The sequence below is a fragment of the Aspergillus versicolor genome (assembly GCF_001890125.1).
Source record: "Aspergillus versicolor CBS 583.65 unplaced genomic scaffold ASPVEscaffold_5, whole genome shotgun sequence".
Classification (NCBI taxonomy): Eukaryota; Fungi; Ascomycota; class Eurotiomycetes; order Eurotiales; family Aspergillaceae; genus Aspergillus; species Aspergillus versicolor.
In genome coordinates this window covers 2,019,520-2,035,688 of record NW_024467528.1, presented here as the reverse complement: position 1 = coordinate 2,035,688, position 16,169 = coordinate 2,019,520, and the positions used below count along the sequence as shown (strand labels likewise).

General features: G+C 49.9%; 6 protein-coding genes across 6 annotated transcripts; 4 read left to right on the top strand and 2 right to left on the bottom strand.

Annotated features, from left to right (window-relative positions):
• The first annotated feature begins 36 nt into the window (after nt 1-36).
• Nucleotides 37-2,400, top strand: ASPVEDRAFT_42323 (putative AP-3 adaptor complex subunit mu). Its single transcript, XM_040812564.1, has 3 exons — nt 37-131; nt 187-606; nt 672-2,400. The coding sequence occupies exons 1-3, from the start codon at nt 88-90 to the stop codon at nt 2,125-2,127; spliced, it is 1,920 nt and encodes a 639-aa protein (XP_040668573.1). The 5' UTR covers nt 37-87; the 3' UTR covers nt 2,128-2,400.
• Nucleotides 2,401-2,826: 426 nt separating this feature from the next.
• ASPVEDRAFT_53418 (NADH dehydrogenase [ubiquinone] 1 alpha subcomplex subunit 1) lies at nt 2,827-3,427 on the bottom strand (the record flags this gene model as incomplete). The annotated part of the gene is made up of 4 exons (XM_040814790.1): nt 2,827-2,942; nt 3,025-3,028; nt 3,132-3,224; nt 3,380-3,427. 4 exons carry the CDS (start codon nt 3,425-3,427, stop codon nt 2,827-2,829), a joined length of 261 nt encoding a protein of 86 aa, XP_040668572.1.
• Nucleotides 3,428-4,126: 699 nt separating this feature from the next.
• ASPVEDRAFT_132279 (putative histone acetyltransferase) lies at nt 4,127-7,544 on the top strand (the record flags this gene model as incomplete). The annotated part of the gene is made up of 4 exons (XM_040806904.1): nt 4,127-4,596; nt 4,660-4,739; nt 4,828-4,875; nt 4,933-7,544. 4 exons carry the CDS (start codon nt 4,127-4,129, stop codon nt 7,542-7,544), a joined length of 3,210 nt encoding a protein of 1,069 aa, XP_040668571.1.
• Nucleotides 7,545-8,160: 616 nt separating this feature from the next.
• ASPVEDRAFT_42321 (deubiquitinase OTU2) lies at nt 8,161-9,375 on the bottom strand. Its single transcript, XM_040812563.1, has one exon. The coding sequence runs from the start codon at nt 9,203-9,205 to the stop codon at nt 8,222-8,224; it is 984 nt and encodes a 327-aa protein (XP_040668570.1). The 5' UTR covers nt 9,206-9,375; the 3' UTR covers nt 8,161-8,221.
• A 200-nt stretch (nt 9,376-9,575) lies between these two features.
• Nucleotides 9,576-11,186, top strand: ASPVEDRAFT_42320 (short chain dehydrogenase/reductase family). The gene is made up of 4 exons (XM_040812562.1): nt 9,576-9,871; nt 9,936-10,170; nt 10,249-10,552; nt 10,607-11,186. The coding sequence occupies exons 1-4, from the start codon at nt 9,842-9,844 to the stop codon at nt 10,824-10,826; spliced, it is 789 nt and encodes a 262-aa protein (XP_040668569.1). The 5' UTR covers nt 9,576-9,841; the 3' UTR covers nt 10,827-11,186.
• A 1,060-nt stretch (nt 11,187-12,246) lies between these two features.
• Nucleotides 12,247-15,386, top strand: ASPVEDRAFT_42319 (alpha,alpha-trehalase). Its single transcript, XM_040812561.1, has 5 exons — nt 12,247-12,887; nt 12,953-13,025; nt 13,090-13,211; nt 13,270-15,011; nt 15,067-15,386. Exons 1-5 carry the CDS (start codon nt 12,744-12,746, stop codon nt 15,203-15,205), a joined length of 2,220 nt encoding a protein of 739 aa, XP_040668568.1. The 5' UTR covers nt 12,247-12,743; the 3' UTR covers nt 15,206-15,386.
• The last annotated feature ends 783 nt before the right edge of the window (nt 15,387-16,169 follow it).

The following is a 16,169-nucleotide window of genomic DNA, read 5'->3' as shown; positions in this document are numbered from 1 at the left end:
TTGATCATGTCAACCATGCTTGGATTTGCGTCGCTGCAATTGCATCCAAACCGTCTCTGAGGTTCGAGCTGGAGAGTCGTCGGCACCATGAGCGGTGAGGTTGATGCTCTCTACATATACGACGAGCAAAAGTGAGTGATTCCCTGCATACACACACCATCTTGTCTAACAATGTGCGTGTTCTAGCCAGCCTCTGGTCGAGCAAGTCTATCGCTCTCGTCCGCCCTCCGCGGCGGCCATCCGGCCCCTCTATTTCGCTCATCCTGCCCCGCGCCCATCGCTACTCCATTTTCCGAATGTATTGCCACCGGTAACGGTGTTTTCTATCGTCGAATCGAATCTGCATTTCCTAGCGCTCTCAGAGTCCGACACGGAACCCCTCCTAGTCCTCGAGTTTCTCCATCGCGTCGTTGATATCCTCGAAGAGTTCGTCGGGGCACCGTTGATCTCGACCAAAGTACAGGCGAATTACGATGTTGTGGCTCAGCTGCTTCATGAGATGTGCGATGCTGGTATCATCTGCAACACTGAGTTGAATGCCCTGCAGGAAGTGGTGGAGATGCCGGGATGGATGGGGAAACTGCTGGGCAATGTTGGATTGCCTGGGTAAGGATCCTTTCTCTGCAGCATTAGAATTACTTGTTATTGACATAGTTGATTCGTGAAAATAGATCATCAACCCCAATACTCGGGCAACCTGGACTCAAGCGACAACCACTAACGTCCGCCAATGCAGCGCTTGGACCGGCCATTCCCTGGAGGCGTCCCGGTGTGCGACACACCTCAAACGAGCTTTACGTTGATGTTGTGGAGTCGCTCACAGTTACAATGGCCCCATCCGGACGTCTACTCTCTGCTCTAGTGTCAGGCACCATTGCTTTCACAGCCAAAGTATCTGGCGTTCCGGAACTGGTACTATCCCTGGCAGCACCAGGTGGGCAGCACGCCATCGGACGGAAAATCCAGTTACCTGTATTCCATCCATGTGTCCGGCTTGCAAAATGGCGTGAACGACCAGGTGAATTATGCTTCGTTCCTCCAGATGGGCGTTTCATCCTCGCAGGATACGAGGTGGACTTGCTCCCACTCGACCCCAGCCTCGATCAACCCCCCAGTCATATGGAGAAACTCTTTATCCCCACTATTGTTGACATTCGAAAGTCTCTCGGGACTGCTGGTGCCGATTTCGAAGTGCGGTTAACACTCAACCCAAACTTCCCCGGGTACCCATCCGTAAATCGACCTGGGACAGGCCGGGGAGGTTCTGGAACCTCAACGCCGTCTTTTCTAGGTGGAAATAGCAGCGGGAATTCTGGCCCGGTGCTAGAAGACGTCGTAGTGACGGTCCCGATTCCCCCGTCTGTACGGAATATAACAGACATGAAAGCTAGTCGTGGCGAGGCCTTCTTCAACCCTGGGCGTGGCGTGCTGGAATGGAAGATTCCTACTAAAGATGCAGGGAGTGTATCCGGAACAGCCACCCTTCGTTGCACCACTGTCGGACATCCCACCGACGACCTCGAGGAAGAGGTGGATGATCCCGAGGCTGATACTGAGGCTATTCTTCTTCAAGGCTACTACGACGAGTCAGCGGCAGTATCCTACCAGCAAAATCTGGACCCAGAGCTGTTAAAACCGAAACCAAAAAAGAAGAAGAAGAAGGTGAAGAAAGTGAAGAAATCAGTATCCTCCCGGCGAGGCGCTTCTATATCTACGCCCGATATCGAAGCCGATCTCAACGGCAGCACAATCCCCCCGTCAGACATTAATTCCGATCAACCTTTGGTGCCTTCACCTTCTCACCCTCCATCACATTCAGAGACTCCTTCTCATACACCACCTCCAAAACCACAACCCTCACCCTCCCCTCCACCACCACGCCCCGAATCGCCCTTCTCAATATTCCACACGGCGCCACGCAAAACGAGAACCCAGATAAATGCCAGCCTTATGCCAAATTCCGCGTCCGTTTCGTTTTCAGTACGAGGCTGGCTGCCTTCCGGTATCAAGGTCGAGAGTCTGAACATTGACCCGCGCCGAAGCCGTGGCCTCGGAGAAGGGGTGAAACCCTACAAAGGAGTGAAATATATATGCGTTAGTCGGCAGGGAGTAGAGCGGAGGTGCTAGTTGACATGGTTGCATTTACGTGGGTCTCTTTATTAAATTTATTTGGTTGACAACAGCGCATTATGGGTGGCTGGTTTGCCCAGAGCTTCTCATCATTAAGGTGGTTGCATTTTTACTCATATAGAAATGATCTGAAAGCGCATTTGGATGGACGTATTATTGGATGATGTGGACGAATATTGAATGAACTTTTACATAAGGTACAACAAGTAACGACGGAGTACGAACCCACTTAATACCCTAGAGCGCAGATTACGAATCTATTAACATCATTGGATGTCAACTTTAACTGCGGCTGACCGCCCGATAGTCGATTTTTTGAGTTATGTACGTAGTCCCTAATAATACTTGGTGCGTAGTCTGAGATGGCTATCACCATGAATGACGCATGCCATCCTCTTCTATCTTGACATTGGGGCTCTAACAATTGAACTTGAAAAGACGTTATTGGCATTGATGGTATGATACAAACAGATGTAAAGATATTTCCCCTCAATTCATGCGCATACGACATGTTTCACAGTCCGATCCTCAGAACGGCGCTGTCTCACAAGGAGATAGTCCTCATCCGTTGGGCGCCTGATGGATACCATCTAGGGCTGCGAATATGTCCTGTCGAACTAGAACTGGAGTATCGGCGAAATCAATGGTTTTGTGGACGTAGACGAGGAAGATAACGAGTAAGAGTTAGACGCAAATCTAAAACATGCGTTTCTCGACCTTCCACGGGTTGTTGAGTTCGAAGCCCTTCGGCGCCTCGGGGTTTGTCGATTGCCCACGGAAGGATCCTGTAAGTCTCAAATCTCTCTCCATCACTTCACACGGTTTATTGTTAGTTATTTCACTGCGATAATGAAGCAATTGCGAGTTGTATCGCTTGGTTATGAAGTCACATACTTTGCTAAAGAGACGTTAGCCAAATCTGGTCGATTCTAGATGGCGCAAACACGCCACTCAATAGATATATCACGATAGATGAAGAGAGTTTAACAAGGTATCCTTACTCTATCCCACAGATCCCGATTCCACCGTGCCTTCTTTCCGTCATTGGCGAAAGTCTTAACAACCGAGAGACCGGCTCCGGTCACGCCGAACATCTAAGACCGTTAGAATTGATCATCGAGAGCGACATGTGAAGCGTAAAAACACAGAGTGGCTAAGCCAGAAGACAGCCAATGGCCTCTAGTAGCTTAAACTCCAGTGTTTCCTCATAATCGATACGACGCCCGACGGTCGGTGGGGAGGAACGTACAACAACGACAATCCCATAAGGGATCAAAGCCTCGAATGGAACACCCATAATGGATTGTGAGAAATGAGGTGCGGAGTGACGCGAGTCGGTAGAGAAGACAAATGAATGTTGGTGAAGGTCGCAGTGGAAGCCGGAGATAATGATGCCTCGCCGTCCATTCTCGTGCTCGAGGTCTGGCGGGAATCCCGAAATGGTCTAGCGCAGAGGGCGGGCGGTCCAGCCGGATGAGTAAGCACCCTCCCCATTCAACCTCACAGGCAGGAGAAGGGGGCAAAGGTGGTCGTCGCCGAGCGCTTTGAATTAAAAGGAAACCCTTCGGACGATTGTTGCGCTGCCAATTTACGCGTCTACTTGTGGCATTTCTAAAGTGGCAGGACTTCATGTCAGAGAGGTATGTTTTCCGGGCTTGTTTGAACGCGTTCTTTGCCATTGTTCAAATCGTGTCTATCCCGGGTCTCACTAACGATTATTATCTGGGTTGCGCAATGATTAGGGAGTGGTAGTGTTTATCGAATCGCGTAATCCACAGCTCTCGCACCTACATTAATTGGATACTCCGTGTCCAAGGTCATTCGTTCATGTTCCCGATTCCCGATTCCTGCGGCACCCGATGATTGAGGACTCACCGAGATTAGTCTCAACTATCGGGCTCGCCACGTTTTGCGCCTTGAGATAAACTTCAACGAATATCACAACCATCAAGAGAGCTACTGATTATCCAAGCTGGCGACTGCGGTCACATACACCATGCCGGCAACCGTGCCGCCGGCCGCCGACCATTCTGAATTGAAACACCCGGCAGATAACATCCTGGACAGTGACCAGGATGCTGAGGGCGAGGAGACTGATTTGTATCAGATGGACCAACAGCTCCAGGATGCTGTTCACCGGGCATATTCCGGCGAAGTTGCTGCCGAGGCGGGAGCTAGCGATTTTGACGAGGATATGGATGCTGAGGGAGAAGTAGACCTCGATGTTATTCCGAACGGCGAGGTCGAGGAGGCAGAACCAGTTGGTGCTGTGAAGATTCCAGAAGGGGCCATTTCACCAAATAACGATGACGACGCGGATGCAGCAGAAGACCCAGAGTTTCATGGACACAGCGAGAGTGAGCGAGATGCATCTAGTTCATCCGAGTCCGATGAGGAATGGGAAGCGGAGAGTAATGGCCGTGCGGAGGTCGAAGCGGATAATAACACGGTGCGTGGGAACTGCATGTAAGTGCCCACAGGCCCCATATTTCAGATTCGTGCCAGTCTGGACTAACAAAATTGGATTAGATTCTGCAATCAAGACGAAGATAATGATCCAAGCGAGGAGTTTGAAGAATATCTGAGCTGTGCTGTTTGCGGTGATCATTGTAAGTTGATTTGCGGCCCTATCGAAATAAAGACCCATCCAGAACCCCGGGATTTTAGCGGGCATTTACTAACTCGGCAACCCGACAGCTCATCGGCAATGTGCTCGCGAAAATAGTGCACTTTCGGACGCAGAAGGTATGTCGCTGTAATATTCTCTCTTTTATTCTCCACATAACTCTAATACTGTCATAGATGCCAATCCTTGGAGATGCCCAACTTGTCTCAGTGAAAACTTGGAGCCCAGCTCTAAGGATGATGATGGCTCGCTGCGGCGCAAAAATGGCCCTAGAAACATGAGCAAAGAGCTTTTGCCAGCTCACAGCGGCGAGCAAGACTCAAATTTTCATTCTATCTTTAATACAGTGAAAGTTGATGATGAGCTATTGAACAGCTCACGGTCGCTCCGGAAGCGCAAAACCCAATCTGCTGATGCGGAGGAGCATACACCATTTCTCCGAAAGCGACAAAGACAGACGCCGGTGCGAGCCGAACGAGCCGAGCAGGCCGACTCGCAAGATCAAATAAAAGAGGACGGAGATGCCTTGTCACCTGTCCGGACTCGTTCGCGCCGCACACGGAAGGATGAACAAGAAAACTGTCGCGTGGTGTTGAAACAGTTTAATAAGCTCGTTGTAGCTTTTCAGCTGCCTGAGACGAAGCTGGCCAAAATCCTCAATTCGCGCAGTCGTTCCACCATCAGAAACCGGAAGGTTCCCAAACCCCCTCCCGCCCAAGAGCCCCAGGCTCACTTCGCACCAATAACACCCGCTTCTTATTTCCCTTCTCTCTATCCCTTCAGTGACCGTGATCTGGAGGAGTCCTCGAAATCTAAACCCTACGGGGGGATTCTCTCTGAGACGGATGCCGAGACTTCCAAAACATTACCGACACACCATGACCGTGAACGCTTCGAAGTTGCTCGGCAAAAGGCCGAAGAAACATGGCAAAGGCGTCTATTAGAGGCCGAAACGAGTGGCGAGACCGTACAACATGCCTCCCAAAAAGTATCCGGGCCTCCGTCCAGAATCAAGTATATCAATTTTGGCGGTTTTGAGATTGAGACTTGGTACGCGGCTCCATACCCTGAGGAGTACAGTCGCAATAAAGTGCTATACATCTGTGAGTTTTGCTTAAAATATATGAACTCCGACTACGTTGCGTGGCGCCATAAACTCAAGTGTCCGGCGAAGCATCCTCCTGGAGACGAGATTTATCGTGAAAAGTCCATCTCGATCTTCGAAGTTGATGGGCGGAAAAATCCCGTTTACTGCCAAAACCTCTGCTTGCTCGCCAAACTATTCCTGGGCTCCAAAACTCTCTACTATGATGTTGAACCCTTCCTGTTCTATGTCATGACCGAGTTCGATGATCTTGGATGTCACTTTGTGGGATACTTCAGCAAAGAAAAACGGCCCAGTTCGGCAAACAATGTTTCCTGTATCCTTACTCTACCCATACACCAGCGAAAGGGATATGGGAATCTCCTCATCGATTTCTCTTACCTCCTTACGCGCATCGAAGGTAAGACGGGCTCCCCGGAAAAGCCTCTTTCGGATATGGGCTTGGTGTCTTACCGAAATTACTGGCGGCTTATCTTGTCATACCATCTACGAGATCAAAAGTCTCCGGTTAGCATTGCCGAGCTTTCGGAACGAACGGGCATGACGGCGGATGATGTTGTTTCGGGCCTGGAAGCACTACGCGCTCTAGTACGAGATCCTGTCACCAGGGCATACGCTCTGCGTCTCGATTATAACTACTTTGAGGACTGTATTCGTGGCTGGGAAAGCAAAGGCTATGTCACGCTCAATCCAGACGCACTTGTCTGGACACCTTACATAATGGGCCGGAATAATCAATCTCAATTTGACCGTGCTCCCATACACACCGTCGCGCCGCGCGAGGGGCTTGAGGATGAAGAAGAGGAAGGAAAGGAGCTTATCGAAGAAGCTTCCAAGCAGCTGGAGGCCTCCAAGCGGAATAGCCAGCCACTTACTAATGGAACTGGCAATGCTGCAGCAGAGGGACCACTGCCTGAACCGGCAGGGCCACCCTCTACAGCTCTTCTGTCTAATGCTAATGGGGTTCACCAGCAGGAACCGGCAGATGTGACAGAAGTCAGCGAACAAGCAGAGCCGGAAGCTTCGAGCGTCCCCGCTTGGCGGTTTGAAATCTACCCTCCGGTTCAAGCACCGGTCCTCAAGAAGCGTGCTGGCCGCCCCTTCGGGAGCAAATCATACCAAAAAGTTTCCATCACTCCGACTACCACTCGTACCAGCGGCCGCAGCACACCCCGAAAGGTAGCTTCTATGACAACCATCACTCCCACTGCGAACGAGTCTAGCGTAAGACGGGGTCGGAGTGCGAAACTATTTGACTCTCCTTCAATTGACTCAGCAAGTGTGGCAACCAATGGCTTAGAGGCCGATCAGCTCGACCTTTCCACAGAGGCAGGCGCCAACAGTGGCCAAGAGGCTGCTCCGCTTGTGGATGGCGTGGAGGATCCAGAAAATCTGGCGTTATCCGAGAATCACCATGATGATGAGCATGTACCACCAACAACGAACGGAATGAATGGGCCGAAAACTGCCGAAGAGCAGCAAGGGCCCGTTACTCCTTCAAAAGGCAAAGACCATGGGGGTAAATCGAAGCTTACGCGGTCTGCAAGTCGAAAATCCGTTGTGGAGAAGATCGAAATGCTCATACCCGCGGAAGATGAGGTGGTTGACGTCGGCGATGATGCCGGCGACATGCAAGGAAGTGACGCCGATGCAGAGGGTGATGTTGTTATGGATGAGGCATGATACCCTATGGACCGGGTTATGATGTTAAGGAGTACAATTTGGCATTGAAGGGCGTTTTGAACATTTAATCTTCCACATTTGTATTCTGTTTACTCTCGTCTCTGTTGTGCTAAGCTAGGAGTGGGCGGGAATTGGAGTTCTCAATGGTCTGTCTGTCTAGGTTTAAGCTTTTTTTTCTTCTCTATTTATTTTTTTTGGCTGGAGAAGGATTTGTCCTACCATCCTGATAGGGGTCTTAGTTATTCTAGAACAATGGACTTTGTAGGTATCTTATCCTGTGTATTCAAAATTATGGTGCGTAGCCCCGGAATATAGACCGACGTTATTTTGCCCAGTTAGGGCAGTACGAATAATTGGATATCATCAGCATAATGACAGTAACAACCATAAATATGGTTGGGCGACTGTGAAACAGGTCTTTATAGAGTTCGTTTTTTATCTTTGTAGAGACTATATATAGAATATGTTTCCATTAAGAACTTTTCTTGATTTACATTTAGAAGCTAACAATATATAATTTTCTTACGAGACCACCACGGAGTAGAGCCGAGGCAGTCAACACAGCCACACCTATTGGCTTTACCAGCAAACACAAATAGGATTACTGAACAATAATGTCCGAGTATCGTCTAGATATTTGGCGAACTGTATGTGAATTATTTTATCTAAACTGCTCGTTAAGCCTGTGTCGTTAAGGCGTTATAATGCTCTCCAAGCCCATAGGTATGTCTGTAATACGCCAGCCAGACCACTCTTTTGCTTCGCTCTTCCCCATCAGTAGATGTATCCGTATCACCAGACTCAATCTTCTCAATCCTCCCATCGCCTTGTATGACGTTAATGTCGACACCATACGCCCGTGCGATAGCCTGGAGCTCCAACTGGCCTCCCCATTCAGCAGTCAGCTTGATCTTCCTTGTATACTGCTCCAGAGGCTCCTCCATGAATGGTTCAAAGTCATCTTTATGTTCTGTAATGAAATCCGCCGTGACTGCCCGAACCGCCCTATAACCATCATGCTTGGGGGACGCAACCGTATCCACTCGAGTCTGCGTCGTGGGCTGAAGGATGATTCTCTCAGGATCCGGCCTGAGGCCCAGCCCCATTTCATCTAATTGTGTAGCAACCGCAGAGAAGAGACAATGTCCGTCCGGGTTTATGTCCACCTCTCTCAGTTTTAGCTTCTTGAACACCCCATCCATGACCTCCTTCTCATTCCCTCGATGATTCGTTTGCTTCGAAGCCTCCTCTTCGGCCTGAGCAGCTTGAGCAGCCTGTTCTGCTGCGCGTCGAGCGAGACGCGCTTTCTGGCGGTTTGGCTTTTTCCCGCGGCCCGCCGCTGGGGTTGATGATCCTGACGATTCCGATTCTGGGGAATCACCATTCTGTACGGTTTCCGGTTCTGGTTCCTTCGATTCGCCATTCGTTGCCGCATCGTCGTTAATGCTGAGGTATTCTAGATCGTCGGCAGGTGGCTCGGTCGTCTCGCCGTTCAATTCCGCGATCTCGGCTTGATGGCGCTCAGAGAGCTCGCGTTGCATCTGGTCGCACTCATCATTAATGCCCCGGCGGGTCTTTTTGGTTGCTGATTTCTTTTTCTGCGTGATGCGTGCTTGCAGGTCTTTTTGTTCTTTGCGGTGGCGGGATTGGAGTTCCTCCATTCTATATGGTGGTGGGGGTTGACGGGCGGGTGGGAACGTGGGCTGTGGTCGGTCGATTGGGAATGTGAGGGAATGGATATGTTAGTGAAAGGCGTATATATGCTGCCCTGGTATAGAAAGAAATGGTCTATAGCTGTGTGGGCTTAGAATCAAGCTGTGAAACACATAAGACAAGCTGATCTTGAATCAAAACTTCTGCCCCACGAAATGCCACTTCTAAATCGGGAATGTGGCGCTATTCCCGATTTGTATGGGTTCTCGATCATGGATAGCAGTATGCGCAACTAACCATTTGACAGGGGACTCAGGTGGAACACTTTCAGGAAAACCTTGCTAGGACCTATTCCTATCAAGAAGCATTAATATTCTTCTTGATTATTCGGCTCTTTGTTGCTGATTAGTCGTCTGGACTCAGTCGGCATCCCTCCGTAGTCATGGACTAACGTTGTTCCTGGCCATGAGCCTCGGTATCTTTCGCTCCGGGGGTTGCTCTCGGTTGTCTCGTCTGGCCCGGGGCGGCGATGTCGAGGAGAACCTCATCCTGTATATAACTCGCCAATCCACCATTGTGACAGACATACTGATACCTGGTTTTACATTCAATCTATAATTTCCTCCATAAATAGCTATTTTACCATGGATCTACAGAGCTTATTCGATGTCAAGGTATGCGGCCTCCGCAGTAATAGCCTAGCTAGCTAGGTGTGCGATTTGCTAATTTTACTACCAGGGCAAAGTGGTGCTGGTCACTGGCGGAGCCAAGGGCATTGGTCGCATGATCTCCGAAGGATACGTGCGCAACGGGGCCACCGTTTACATTTCGTCCCGCGACGTAAAGGCCTGCGAGCAAGCCGTAAATGAGCTCAATGCGCTGGGCAAGGGAAAGGCGCACGCTATCCCGGCGGATTTCTACAAAGAGGAAGACGTCAAGAAGCTCGCCGAGGAGCTTTCCAAGCGTGAAAGCAGTAAGTGGTCACTCTGAAATCTACATCATGCGCCGAGTACTCCGCAGACGACTAACGATGCTCGTTTCACTCTCTTAGAACTCCATGTCCTCGTGAACAACTCCGGATCGAACTGGGGCGCCCCCTACGATGAATACCCGTCTGCTGCATGGACCCGGGTCCTTACGCTTAACCTCCACCGTGTTTTCGACCTTACAAAGCTCGTCACGCCCTTGTTGGAGAAGGCTGCGGCGCCTAACGACCCAGCTAGAATTATCAACATTGGCAGTATTGATGGCCTGAGAGTTCCTGCACTGGAAACATTCGCCTACAGTGCTAGCAAGGCTGGCCTACATCATATGAGCCGGGTGCTGGCAAACCACCTTGGAAGGAGGAATATCACGTACGTTGTTCAGCCAGATTGTTGAAAGCTCTGGAAAATGCTAACCTAACATAGGTCCAACACGCTTGCCTGCGGGCCGTTCGAGAGTAAGATGATGGCCGCTACCCTGAAGAACTTCCGGGAGCAGATCGAGTCGAACGTTCCGCTTGGCCGCATCGGTAGCCCCGAAGATGTCGCAGGAGCTTGCTTGTTCTTGAGCAGCCGTGCAGGGGCATATGTGAACGGAGCGACTATCTCGCTGGATGGAGGTAGCCACATCGCTGCTAAGATGTAATGTATATCTTTTCTGGAGCATTATATAAATCTTTTCAGAGTTGCTGGCCAATCTTTTCGAGGTGTAATCCTAAACTTCGGTTGGTTTTTCATCCATAAGATGGACTAAAGCAATGACAGACACTGTACTATCTGCTGAGTCCGAAGATTTCAACATCAACGTTTTACCGTAAACTTTTCATTTGTGGCCTGGAACAATCTTGAGCTATTACCGTTCTTCTTAGTCCCCTTACCTGCCTTTGTCAGTCAGAGGATATGCTTTTCGACCCTGGTCCTAAGAGTCTATCAGCCGTCTCATGAGATAATATCTTTACTTAGTTTACCTAGAAACAGTACAATGCATAGAACGTATCCAATTTCCCGATGGATTATAGTGTGAATTAGTAAAGGTAGATGTTAGCTGGAATGGGACTCGACATCCCAGAAAGTGTACTAAGGAGCCCCTTATTCCCCCCTGAACTACACCGGTCGATGCTATATGTTATTATTCCACAGCCGGCCAACTTGGGCCTTGGTCGAGGTTGTCCTGCAGAACAACCAGGTCTATGTCCTGGCCATATGTGAAGCCGACTAAGCTTCGACCCGTGGGCCACATCTTGGAAGATATCCTATATTTGAATTACCAAAATCCAAGAGGATCATGAACTCTTCTGAGCCGGCTTACTTTGACATCCCGTTATAGGTTCGCGGGAGCATCCAACAATTCCGTGCTCTCGATTTTATTCGAGGCTGGTCCTGCATAGTAAGACATGCCCTATAGGCTATGGTTGGTTGTGCTACATGGCTGTTAAGATGCTGACACATGCAGCGGTGATGTTGGTCGTAGTCTAGGGTACCCTGGCGCTCCGACATCCTTCAGCGCGCAGTTCTCGACCTTTAGTAAACTCGTGGTCTGTGCGTTGATGATCCGAGGACGCCATCGTGGGCTGCCGAGTAGATTGGACCATGCTGTGCTACTTCCCAGCAAGTGCCTGGCGGAAGATAACATCATCGATTCCCAAACCGTTACATTGCACAGGACAAAAAGCTTGAGACGATTTGAGTACCAGTTCTTGAGAATACAGGGGTATCACACCCGATAGATAGCTTTTGGTGGCTGGTGTATGAGAGGGCCTTGGCAGGGACGGAATGCCGAGATATAAGCTTCGCTTTTGATTAAAACGGACATGGGTAACAATCCAGAGCCGGGTGCGGATTTCATGTCTGAACGGGTGTCATGTCACTCGACCTTTGCGGGAGTCTAGGCGTAGAATTATGGAGACCATCATGGAAGAGGGGTCAGAGCATCAAGAAAAGCCTGGAGGTGGGGTGTGGATGCATCATTCTGGGTTCGATAGCGCGGACATTTTTAGAAAGAAAGTGAAAAAGGGAGTCACGTGGACTCATTGCCGTGACCGACTTTCAGCCATCCCCCTCATTGCGGCACATTATATGAAGAGGGCGTGAAAATTCAAGTTCTGCTCTCTCGAAAAATTTCGAATATTCGTCCGTGAAAGCAAGTTGCCCCTACGAGAGGCTTCGATTGCCCTACACCGTATACGGCAGTATTGTCCACGGTCCACCTGGGTCGAGGTAAGTTATGTCATCACTGGCGGGCCCATGCCGTCATACGTCTGGAACCAGCTACTTCATACCTGCAATTTCAACATTGATCTCTTTTCAAAAACAAATACTACTCCAGTCTTTTCAGAATCGTGCTAAGTTGCTTTTACTATCAAGTTTTCTTCTACACCACCCTCAACAACTCGACACCCGCCACCGATCATCTTGATATTCGGAAGTTTTATCTGCAGTGCGACTAGCGCGGGGCACAGTACTTTTAACTTGCAGCCCAAAGTTATTCACCGAGCCACCGTCTATTGATATACTTCACCCTTCTTGAATCAATCTCGCCATTGTGAGCGAGCAATCTGGCAGCATGGATGACACACAGATCCCCCCGCGTGTCCCCCAGCATCGACGATCCAGCTCGGGCGGCGATCCTTTTCAGCCCGCAGATATCTATTATGGCGATGCTCAAGCGGTTGAACGAGTAAAGAACCGCCGCCGTGCGTTCTCTTCGGTACGTCCTACTGTCGTCTATGAGTGCGATGGGAAAGCACACTGCTAACTGGAAGCTACTTATAGAGCTTGAAATCGTTCAATCGCCAAGACCTCCACGATATGCTGGGTGACCGTAATACAAGACGTGGTAGCATGGGTGCGTACTACCTTGTTGGAAGAGTGACATTTTGGGGCTTGTGCACTGACTACTCTAATCACAGACCCCACATCTGGCAACCCCAGGAAATTCCTTGTTGACGTCGACGCAACGTTGGAGCATTTACTAGAGAGAGAGGATTCTGACAGAAACCAGCAAATTACCATTGAGGACGTTGGTCCTAAGGTGTGTTTGGATGGTTTAAATGGCGTATGGCGCAAGTTGTGCTGACTTTTATGCTTAGGTTTTCTCTCTAGGAACGGCAGCGTCCTCCGGGTACAATAAGGTCGACGTTCGGGGCACATATATGTTGTCCAATCTCCTCCAGGAATTAACGATTGCCAAAGACTATGGCCGCAAGCAGATTGTCCTGGATGAGGACCGTCTCTCAGAGAACCCGGTATCCCGACTCTCACGCCTAATTAAAAATTCATTCTGGAGATCTCTTACTCGGAGAATCGATGGCTCTAATATCGAGGTGGCTGGAAGAGATCCTAAAGATTGGACCGATGATCCTCGTCCACGAATTTACGTCCCACCTGGAGCTCCTGAACAGCTGGAGTACTACAAGCGGATCGCGAAAGAGAGATCTGAACTACGTCTTGAGGTGATAGAGCTGGCTGCTGATATCACACCGGAGTATGTGCGCGATCTTAATCATAAGCCCGGGCTTCTTGCCTTGGCTATGGAGGAGAAGGTTGACCCAGTCACCGGGAAAACAGACTTTTCTGGAGTACCTTTTGTGGTTCCTGGAGGCCGCTTCAATGAACTATACGGGTGGGATAGTTACATGGAGTCTCTGGGACTCCTATCAAGCAACAGAGTTGATCTTGCCAAAGCTATGGTGATCAATTTCTGTTTCTGCATCAAGCACTATGCAAAGATCTTGAATGCCAACCGCACATACTACCTGACGCGCTCTCAACCGCCATTCCTCACAGACATGGCCTTGCGCGTATATGACCGTATCAAGAGCGAACCAGGCGCCTTGGAATTCCTTCGGGAGTCAATCTTAGCCGCCATTAAAGAATACTACAGTGTGTGGATGTCTGAGCCACGTCTCGACCCCGTGTCAGGTCTGTCACGGTACCGCTCGCCAGGTATTGGTGTGCCCCCAGAGACAGAGGCGGGCCACTTTATCCACCTGCTTACTCCCTACGCCGAGAAACATGGTATGCAATTCAAGGAATTTGTCCAAGCCTATAACGCCGGCGAAGTCGACGAGCCGGAGCTGGATGACTACTTCATGCACGACAGGGCGGTTAGAGAATCTGGGCATGATACCAGCTACCGTTTGGAGAGAATCTGCGGCCACCTCGCCACGATTGATCTCAACTCTCTCCTATACAAGTATGAGGTCGATATTGCTCGAGTAATCCGGGTCTACTTCAAAGACAAGCTTGAGATTCCGGTTGAATTCAGGACACCGGCTACCAAGGATATCCAGAGTGAGTCATCTTCTGTGTGGGATCGCCGGGCACGCAGGAGAAAAATGAGAATGGACACCTATATGTGGAACGAAGAGAAGGGGATGTTCTTCGATTATAACACAGAGACACAAGAAACAATGAATTATGAGAGTGCTACTACCCTCTGGGCGATGTGGGCTGGACTTGCAACGCCGCGCCAGGCTTCTGAAATGATACTCAAGGCACTTCCCCGCTTTGAGGAATTCGGTGGAATCGTCTCAGGAACTGAAGAGTCACGCGGTGCTGTAGGCCTTGACCGACCCACTCGGCAGTGGGATTACCCATACGGATGGGCGCCGCAACAGATGCTCGCGTGGACTGGATGCTGCCGATACGGATACCAGGAAGATGCCGAGCGGCTTGCGTACAAGTGGCTGTACATGATCACAAAAGCGTTTGTTGATTTCAACGGAGTTGTCGTCGAGAAGTACGATGTGACTCGACCTATTGATCCTCACCGAGTTGATGCCGAATATGGTAACCAAGGTGTTGATTTCAAGGGTGCCCCCCGAGAAGGGTATGTCTCTTCCCGTATATTTTCCCTCGGTACACCGATTTGCTAACTGATCTAGGTTTGGTTGGGTCAATGCTAGTTACGTCTACGGCCTGGATATCCTGAATGCCCATCAACGACGGGCCCTCGGTGCAGTCACCCCATGGGAGACATATAGCAAGGCTCTGTCTACGCAGGGTGATAGCGTCCTTGGATAGTTGGACGCGGCATAGCAACTTCGGAATTGCAATGCCCCGCGATGGTGCTGATCCTGCTTTATGATTGTGAATGGTCGAGAAGAGCTAGAAAGAGAGTTTTCGGCATGCAGTTTTTTTTTCTACCAAAATACCATAGATATATAACCGTTAGTTTAAATATACGATGTGACGTTTGGCTAAAGATGTCGATGTATAGAGTACGTAGCGATATCGCACCAGCGTAGTGGAGTATGAAGAACGTCGCCGAGGTCTAACGAGCATCGAGCACTACTTACAACACCAGGACAACGGAAGGAGAGCAAGAAGCCCGAAACCGGAACCACCTTCCCGATAGACACGTACTCCGTACACGTATCTAGGCATCAAGTTTCAAATAAATGCTATCCAAAAAAGGCCCAAGATCTCGACAATAACACGGGCCGGGACCTCCTTGTTTTCCCGAGGCTGTTCTCGTGGAGCACGCAATGAAGCTGATGATTCGACGGCGAACCGTCTGGGGATGAGACAAAACCCTCACATTGCTAGCCTCTTGTCAGTCTGGTGCAGAACTAGACCAGCAGACCCTGGGACCAACAGCAGCTGATTTTGTCGACTGATAGGCGCTCGGAGCTTCAAGTGCAGACGATGAACAATTGTGCCGAGGTTTGTACCGTTTTGGGTTAGTGCCGAAGGACCAGGTGGAATGGAATGCCTAGGCTGATACTGAGAGAGGCAAGTATGGATTTACTTTTCTTGGAGTTGGTTATGGGACTGGGGAGTTACATGAGACATCAATGATGGCAGTCTATTACTTAGGCGAAGGTTACAGTTCCTTTAAGCTGTTTAGTGGCGACTGAGGAGCTTCAATGCTGAATGCAGAAGCGTATATAGATTACACGAATACCGCCATGGATGAAGCTGATGCGGGTGGATCCGGGCTATCGTATTGTCATGTTCTGTCACGGAGGTCGAGCACATGGATTGA

Coding starts and splice junctions, on each gene's coding strand:
- ASPVEDRAFT_42320 (XM_040812562.1), top strand. CDS start 9,842: ATGGATCTACAGAGCTTATTCGATGTCAAG. Junction 9,872..9,935: donor AGAGCTTATTCGATGTCAAG/GTATGCGGCCTC, acceptor TTTTACTACCAG/GGCAAAGTGGTGCTGGTCAC. Junction 10,171..10,248: donor GCTTTCCAAGCGTGAAAGCA/GTAAGTGGTCAC, acceptor TCACTCTCTTAG/AACTCCATGTCCTCGTGAAC.
- ASPVEDRAFT_42323 (XM_040812564.1), top strand. CDS start 88: ATGAGCGGTGAGGTTGATGCTCTCTACATATACGACGAGCAAAA. Junction 132..186: donor TACATATACGACGAGCAAAA/GTGAGTGATTCC, acceptor TGCGTGTTCTAG/CCAGCCTCTGGTCGAGCAAG. Junction 607..671: donor GGCAATGTTGGATTGCCTGG/GTAAGGATCCTT, acceptor TCGTGAAAATAG/ATCATCAACCCCAATACTCG.
- ASPVEDRAFT_42319 (XM_040812561.1), top strand. CDS start 12,744: ATGGATGACACACAGATCCCCCCGCGTGTCCCCCAGCATCGACGATCC. Junction 13,026..13,089: donor TACAAGACGTGGTAGCATGG/GTGCGTACTACC, acceptor CTCTAATCACAG/ACCCCACATCTGGCAACCCC. Junction 13,212..13,269: donor TTGAGGACGTTGGTCCTAAG/GTGTGTTTGGAT, acceptor TTTTATGCTTAG/GTTTTCTCTCTAGGAACGGC.
- ASPVEDRAFT_42321 (XM_040812563.1), bottom strand. CDS start 9,205: ATGGAGGAACTCCAATCCCGCCACCGCAAAGAACAAAAAGACCTGCAA.